An 8,084-nucleotide genomic window follows, 5' to 3' on the forward strand; every position below is an offset into this window, starting at 1 on the left:
CTGCCCTTGCTATCTGGACTGGCTGAAAACTACCTCTGTGAACAGGCTTCCTCCACCCCAACCCTAGTAATTAATCTCCTACACCCGCCCCTCAGGTGTGACTCACCTGTCCATGTTTCCTACAATGACGTCCTTCTTCTTCTTCACTGGAGGGGTGTCAGGAACTTTGAGGTTTTCTTGGGAATTCTGTAAGGAGGTTAAGAAAACTTAACATAACCCAAAACAATTGATGTCGACATTAGTGTGTATTAGTGGCATCTCTGACCAGCTGGCAGCTCAGCTGTTTGGCCAGCTGCTCGTCCTCCTCCTTCCTCCTCCTCTCCTCCTGCAGTTGCTGCTGCTCCTCAGCGAGAAGCTTCTGGATCAACTCCTCACTGGCTTTGCTCTCCTCTTCATCCTGAGTCCTCCGCTCCTCCATCAGCTGACGGGAAACAGAGACAGTCATGTGACCTCATTCTGCATCATCACCCTCACCGCTCCAGTCGTTTCCAGAAACAGAACAGCTGCTAGGAACCAATTTACCTGAAGCACACAGAACTCACACTTGGACCGAAAGTGGGTGACGTCTGTTGACACTGTAACCATGCCAACACCCAGAATGCAGGCATGTTTATGTAAACCAGAAAGGTTGTTTCTGGGGGTTTTTTTGAAGAAAAGTTCAACATGAACAATATCCTCACATCACAATAAGCAAGAATGAACTGACAGTGAGCCTCAGTGACTTCTGGATGGATGATCTTTTCCATCCGTTCTAATAAAATCCCATCCTGAACGTACCTTGGTCACCTGATCCTCGTACTCCTGACGCAGCTCTCCAGGAGAGCAGACTCTGGGAACGGGCACGAAAACTGGGAAAAAAAGAAACACACAAATAAACATGGTTCCGTTAGTGATGCAGAGCTCAGGTTGATGTCAGCAGCTGTCTCTGATCTCCGATCAGTGTTTCACAAACCCAAAAATACTTCTGTAGGGTTTGCGGAATCAGTTTCCTTCCGACAGCTGAATATCTTCAACCCAACATCCTCCCCTCACTCTAATCACTAATTAATATGATCAGGTGGTTCCCTGCATTTGGGCTGTAACAGAGAAGATCTGTGCCTGGATATGGAAACTGATTTATCAACTTAATATATTCTCATAATGTTACGACTTCATTCTCATAATGTTACAAATATTCTCGATGCGACTTTATTCTCCTAATTTTATGACTTTATTCTCTTAATTTTACAACTTTATTGTTGAAAAATAGGAAGAAAAATTCTCTAGCCTGGCCCTAATACTCCATCGTATATTTGAGTTTAACTGAAACTGATTCATTTCATTAACCACCTAAAAAGCAGCAGAGTGATCTCAGCACGTTTATGTTGACTGACCTTCTAATCATGTTAGAAAACAGCTTCACAAACCGCAATTGAGAGCTGATTTTTGATCTGAAAACAAAAAACAGCGCTCAGAAAACAAGACGGCCATCTCTAAATAGAACCAGACCATCTGGCAATGCGGTAAGGTGACAGCTCGGCGTGGTCAAAGTCCAACCGACAACAGACAAAAAAACCTTGTATAAAATCGGAGTTACTGGCATATAAATGTAAAAAGAAAATGTCAAATAACATGACTAAACACATTTAATCAAACTGAGCAAAGGCTAAGCTGCAGTCCAATGCTCCTCAGCCTTGTGGTGTTTTAACAAACATTCCCCTATACTCCACTCGCTCAGAGGATCAGAATCCAAACCCTTGCTCAGCTTTTCTAGTCTTCATATTCTCCTAGCTTACCTGCGCAGTCATCCTCCTCAGCCTCCTGGCCGCTCAGGCGCCGCTGACACTGCAGAGGGAAGAAGGTCTGGATCCGGTCCCACAGCTCCTGATTTACCAATGTATTCTTCTTACTGTTGAGCCGGGCCCAGGTGGAGACCCGCTTCCTGCACATGGGACAGCACAGCGTCGCCTTATCCACCGACTCCAGGAAGCAGCTCTGAAACACAGACACATGATAGGATCAGGCGTGAGACAGCAGCGCTGGAAAGGTTTTAAGAAAATAAACCTAAAACAGAAATAATTTAGGCTTAAACCGACAAAAAATATTTGGAGCCAGAGCGCCACTTGTTGGAGACGACAGCAAGTGGCGCTCTGAGAGCAGCTAATCAATAGTGATGGTGAGATAAAGCCTTATGAGGCATGGAACCATTTGGCCAAATTGCTTCAATGATCCAGACAGTTCATGAAGCCTCATGTGAACATGTCACCACCTACTGGTGGAAAGCAGAACTGCAGTTAGTAATATAATCTGATTTTTTTGCAATCGTTTTTCTTGTTTTTAACCCATATACGTTCCTTTGAAATTGTTAATGATTGGTCTGTATAATAAAATATTTTGTAAGATTTTATGTGTAAAATGTCTTGGAGAAAAGCACAGTTTTTCTGACATTTTAGTGAAATAATCTCAAGCAGATAGTGAAAGTGCAAATTGGGCATCGATGAACAAAATGAAAGGCGTTAGTCATTTTCTTCAAACATAATAGTTTTTCCAGAGTTTTTTTTTTAATCAGGTTGAAAGTTCTGTGTTCAAAAAATCTTTTGGTTAAACCAACCAATTTAACTTTGGCAGTGTTTTTACCCAACCTATCTTTGCACTAGGGCAAACCAATACAAATAAGTCAAATTAGCCAAAAAAAAGTTTTATCGCAACTTTCAAAAAGTCTGATGTGAATCTTGAACCATCAACCTCAAAAGTGGAAGTCCATCTCTTACAGCTGACGACACTAGCAAGATAACAATAGATTCGATTTTGATCATTACATTGTTTAATCTAACCAATATAGTTTTAACCTACTAAATTCGTTGTTTTTCCAACTAATCTATTCTTAGAATCTATCCAACTGACAGCGACTCTCCTACAAACTCCCACATCTTGACTGAATACTGAGGCTGTTTAAATGCCTGTCGAAGTTGTATGGCGGGGCAATTAGGCTTCGCACGTCATCTATTTTGGCTCCTCCCCCAAATGAAGCAAACCTCGTTACGCACCTTGTGGAAACGCCCCCTCCAACACTCGAAACATGCCTCGAAGCCTCGGCTCATCTCATAACATCACTAGTAATCAAGTTCATGAACTTAACATAGAACTCTCGCATCACTGGTCGTTTGCGTAACCATGGTAACCTCAGCTCTAAGTGATCTCTTTGTTTCCAAGGAAACTGCAGCTTTACCTATAACCATTCTCAGTTCTCACAGTAATTTCACCTCTCTGTGGCCGGCGGTTACCTTGCAGAAGGTGTGTGTGCAGGGCAGGGTGACGGGCTCGATGAAGATCTCCAGACAGACGGGACACAGACAGTCTTCGTGGGATGGAGCCGAGTCCTTCCTGCCAACTTCCTCCACCTCAGAAATCGGAGACATCTTCCTTCTCCTCTTCACTTTTAATCGGGGAACAACTGAACACTGCAGAAGCAGAAACGATAATTATCCTCAGTGGTATAGTGACATGTGTGTTACTCAATACTGATCGGAAAATGTCTCTCTCAGCAACACTGCCCTATGACCTAGGATGGCTCAATTCTTTGTGTCTCTTCTAAAGGTTTATGCCGATTCTGTTCTTAATCTCTGCAAAGTTTAGCTCAGTCTGAGCTCTTTCAGTTCTTTTTCTATCAGGGAATGAAACATGGTTCCCATCGCTGGCAATGATCAGGCTGAGGCAGGATACATCGCAGACAGTCCACCATATAGGAACAACAAGACATTAACAGTTGTTTGTTTGGCATGGTTCTTGTTAAATTTGAAGTTGCATGATAATTTTAACTCTTATAATAAAGATGAGTTAAGTGCATTTTTTTTTTTTATTGAAAGTTCAAAAATTGAAAATAAATGGAAGAAAAGCACAAACTACGAGACAACATCCTGATCTCAGTGAAAGGAAAAAACAAGAGCCCCAAAAGTCACAGTATTCCACCAGCTGAACTGGACCAGTCGGTAAGGAAATTATAACAGCAAATTAAATTACATCTGGATCTAAATCATTAAAGTCATAGGAAAACGGCTGTTCCAACCGCCAAGTGGTGTCCGACTTTACACAAGTGAATAAAGTGAATGTGACTGCTCGTTTATCAAGAGGGCGGGATTGTTGTTGCGGAAAGTTCACCAGCAAGTTTGATTGTTGACGGTTTGTCGGAAGCATCTTGCTAACCAGTTAGCAACTTAGTGCTAGTAGGTTCCCAATGGGAAATTCCATTGGGACCAAGTAGCACTAAATTGGTGACTTAGAAACGACACTGTCAAGGAACGCTATGGACAGCGGAAACATGCAAGGAGAGTTTTGTGGTTTTCGGATGTGGTGGATGAGTCTCCTCCATCATACATATTTTATATAGAGGAGGACAGTGGAGACAAAGTTGTTGTGGAAGAGGACGCCAGGGCGGCAGAAGCTTGGTTTGGTGTAGAAGGCTTACAGCCGTACATGTTTGAGCCCTTGCCTCGCAACGCTGCCAGTTCTGTTAGCTCTACGCCTGCAGGAGACACAGACGTCCATCCCCGTGAACACTGGGATGGAACTCAATGGGAAATGAAATGATTCTTATTTCTTATTTCAACTGTTCGTATTAGCTGCAAAATATGAATCAAGATGCTATGACCGAAAAAATTTGATTGACAGATGACCGTTGATTGGCCAAATTTAGGTGTACAAGCTGACGTATAACTAATTGGCCTGCATAAGATAATGGGGAAAAAAACAGATTTTAAGACAGAATTTTGTATAACAATAGAAATTTTCTAAATTTTGCGAAAATATCTTCTGATAAAGAGTACATGTTTAAGCCAGGAAGATTTGACATTTCAATATGATTTCCCTACGACTTGAAAAATTATTGTAGATACATAGCCTCAGTGTGAAGGTACAATAAAACCTGTTAAAGGGCACTATGTGCAACACATTTGAAAAGTTAAAGGTTCCTAAAATTCTAAATATTATCAAAGTAAAGTACTTTTACCGAAACCATGTGCAATATCAATGTGGCAAATTTGTACTAAATCTTTTTTCCTATCTGTCATCTGTATTTCTTAACTAAAGGATAAGACATGTGTTTATCAGAGAAGTAAAGAAGGAGTCCTCCTTTGTTAATTTAAAAATTTCACCATTATGGCTTGGTCTGCAGCTGAATGGGCTACACCCTAACTCAGAGACCCAAAGTCATGCTCACAACTTAGATATCTTTGATTCAGAATTACTTTATCTGTTTGTTTACAGTAACTGCTGCTTTCTGCTGAATTGTCTGAATAAGAAAGACAGTGGTGTGTCTCTGCATGGATGGGTGGGATCATTGTTTAGTACCAGAGGAACTAACGAAACAACGAGGGTTGAAGAACTAAAGGCTTTCTTCCATAAAGACTGAATCCTAAACGCACAAAAGAACACTACTTCAGATCCTTCCCCCCAACAAACTGAATAAAGGGGAACAGCCATGCTGTTATATTTAGCTTCTAGATCAGTTTTCAGTTCTGTGATTGTTTTTTTCCCCCTTTTTCTCAAGCAAAGCAAATTGTAAACAATAAGGTTTCTTTGGGTGGCTATATGTGATTACATAAAGTTTTATGGTTCTTATTGTCTGATTTTGTAACTGAAAAAACAGTTTTGCCACTGTCTAATGACAATAAAGGATATTAAAAAATATATATATAGTTATTACTGATAAACTTCAAGTGACACAGTGTAACGTATACTCTAACAGCTATAAAACCAATCAAACACCTTCTGGACTTTCTGCAGTGATTGATTAACTGCTGCTAACACCCGTTCAAACAGATCTGTCTGAAGCTAATGGCTGTTGTGAACCGTGGCGACGTTCCTGTGGAACAAGTTGACGAAAATAGAGAATCGTTTCCTGTTGTCATTCCGGGCCCAACAGGCCAGAGTCCAACCTCACCTGCTTTAGATCCAACTGAAGCTAACGTTAGCAGGTAGCTAGCAAGCAGCTGGCCCGAACTTTAGCAGCTAACAGGCCTCAGATATGAGCCTCTCCAGGTGCTCAGCCTGCGTGTGTTCATCATTTAGCCTGAGTATTGTAGATTCGGTTCAGTTAAAGAGGTCACACAGTTGTGGGCTATATAAGTTAACAAAGCAAAACTGACAGAGAATAAACCCGCCTGAACTGACTGGATGTGCGCATGCGTCGTCTCCCTCTCCTTCTCTTCTTCTTCGTTGGTTCATTAGCACTTCTGGGCCCAGAGCTGACCTCTAGAGGTAACCGGAGTCAGTTCAAACAGTGGAAAATTATCGAAGTAAATTACTACTAGTGTGATGAACTGAGGGTTCCCAGGATGTCCAACCAATAGATTTATGACAGAAAGTGATTAAAATTCTTCAAAGAAAAGTAATTAAGAATTTATGATTTAAAGCTACAACTGTAAGACGGAATATTAGGGCCAGGCTAGAGAGTTTCTTTTTGCTTTTTACTGCGAGAATAAAGTCATTAAATAACGAGAATAAAGTCCTAACATTATGAGAATAAAGTGGTAAAATTACAAGAAAAAAGTCGCAACGAGAATAGTCATCGAATGACGATAATAATTCATAAAATTACAAGAATAAAGTAGTAATATTAAGAGAATAAATTACGAAAAACAAGTTGTATTTCATGACGTCTAAGTGTCTTAAAGGGGGGTCGTTAAAGGGAATTGTTGGCCTGGCTGAATAGGCGAGGTCCTTCACTCTTCTGAACATATTACTCGCCAATTCAACCAGGCCAACAATTCTCTTCAACGACCCCCTTTCAGAGACATAGACAGGCATGAGGCATTGCAGGCAAACAAAGTAAACCAAACAACCCCATTCCAAAGGGGTGGACCCCTTTGTCTGTTTCAATTTGCATGTTTTCAAAACAAGGTTTTGTAGGGCTAATGTATAAAACCTCGAACTCAACGCTATTCCTGACACTTTGAATTGAAAAAGCTTCCTGGATGGGAAACGAAACGTCTTAAACCTGGAGACAAATTCCAGATGATTGTCTTTAATTTTCTTTTTTGGAATGACTATGACCTGGATGACTGAGAATCTTCACCAGCGTAAAGTCCTCACTGCACTGGATTGCATAAACAGTGCCACTAAGCTTAGGGTTGGTTGTTCTGTGTTTAGGATGAACTAGTTTTTGTCTGATTGTGTTGTTAGGTTTCAAATTCACCTATAGAGACAGAACAATTAAATCTAAGATGGGTGGTGCTGTTTATGCAATCCAGTGCAGTGAGGACTGTACAGCCTCCTACATTAGAGAAACCTTAGAACAATTATAACAAACATGGCACAGCATAGCAGAGCCAGCAGCTCTGGGCATGGTTCAGCTGTACATTTGCACCTCAAAATCAAAGGACACACCTTTGAAAATCAAAGTGTTCAGATTTTGGACAGGGAGGACATGTGGCTTGAAAGAGGCATCTCTTGAAGGCATCTTCGTGAAAAGAAAAAAGGCTTCACCGAGCAGAGGGGGAGGATTGCAGTTTCCGCTTCCAAGCATTTACAATAAAGACATGCAACGTTCCCAAGAAATAAGCCCTCCCATTATGATTCAAAAGACCAATGACAGAGCCCATGCACAACAAAAGGCTCCTACAATCCAGTATAACAAGGCGTGGCTATTTGAAAAGGATGGCCCTCCATGCTGCTTAAATACATCAGCACTTCAACTACACCAAGAATCAGTTGAAATTCTGAGATCAGTCTGACTTTCACTGTACAGGGCAGGGCCATATGTAACCTGGCTGACTGTTGAAATGGACGACTTATGTGTTACATTAACACCGCTCATTTTACTGTGTAGAGCTGCGGTCATGAATTAGTGGATCGGGACCAAACCTAATTTCAAACATTTATAAATTACCGCATGTTGTCCAACGACAGTGTCTAACTTCACTTGCGCTGCTTCTCCTGTTTTTAAAGCTACAGTGTGTAATTTTCAGCGACCTCTAACGTCCAGACTGCAGACCGCAGCAACATGAACATCTCCCCCCACCGCTTCTCCCCCCCAACAGTACGGCGAGCGTTACGGGACAAAATGTCTTCCACGACGTCCGCATCACCTACCTTCTCAAGTGATGAGG

General features: G+C 41.5%; 1 protein-coding gene across 1 annotated transcript in view; it reads right to left on the minus strand.

Moving 5' to 3' along the window:
* rnf168 (ring finger protein 168, E3 ubiquitin protein ligase) overlaps nucleotides 1–6,171 on the minus strand; it is an 11,311-nt gene extending 5,140 nt beyond the window's left edge. The window contains exons 1-6 of the mRNA XM_015402288.1: nucleotides 5,918–6,171; nucleotides 3,264–3,440; nucleotides 1,776–1,974; nucleotides 778–848; nucleotides 266–421; nucleotides 107–186 (exon numbers count right to left, since the gene is read on the minus strand). Of these exons, the coding sequence (XP_015257774.1) occupies nucleotides 107–186; nucleotides 266–421; nucleotides 778–848; nucleotides 1,776–1,974; nucleotides 3,264–3,398 (641 nt within the window). The 5' untranslated portion in view covers nucleotides 3,399–3,440; nucleotides 5,918–6,171. The remainder of the gene's footprint in view (nucleotides 1–106; nucleotides 187–265; nucleotides 422–777; nucleotides 849–1,775; nucleotides 1,975–3,263; nucleotides 3,441–5,917) is intronic.
* Nucleotides 6,172–8,084: the final 1,913 nt, after the last annotated feature.

Source organism: Cyprinodon variegatus, unplaced genomic scaffold (assembly GCF_000732505.1).
Source record: "Cyprinodon variegatus isolate N-32 unplaced genomic scaffold, C_variegatus-1.0 Scaffold1331, whole genome shotgun sequence".
NCBI lineage: Eukaryota > Metazoa > Chordata > Actinopteri > Cyprinodontiformes > Cyprinodontidae > Cyprinodon > Cyprinodon variegatus.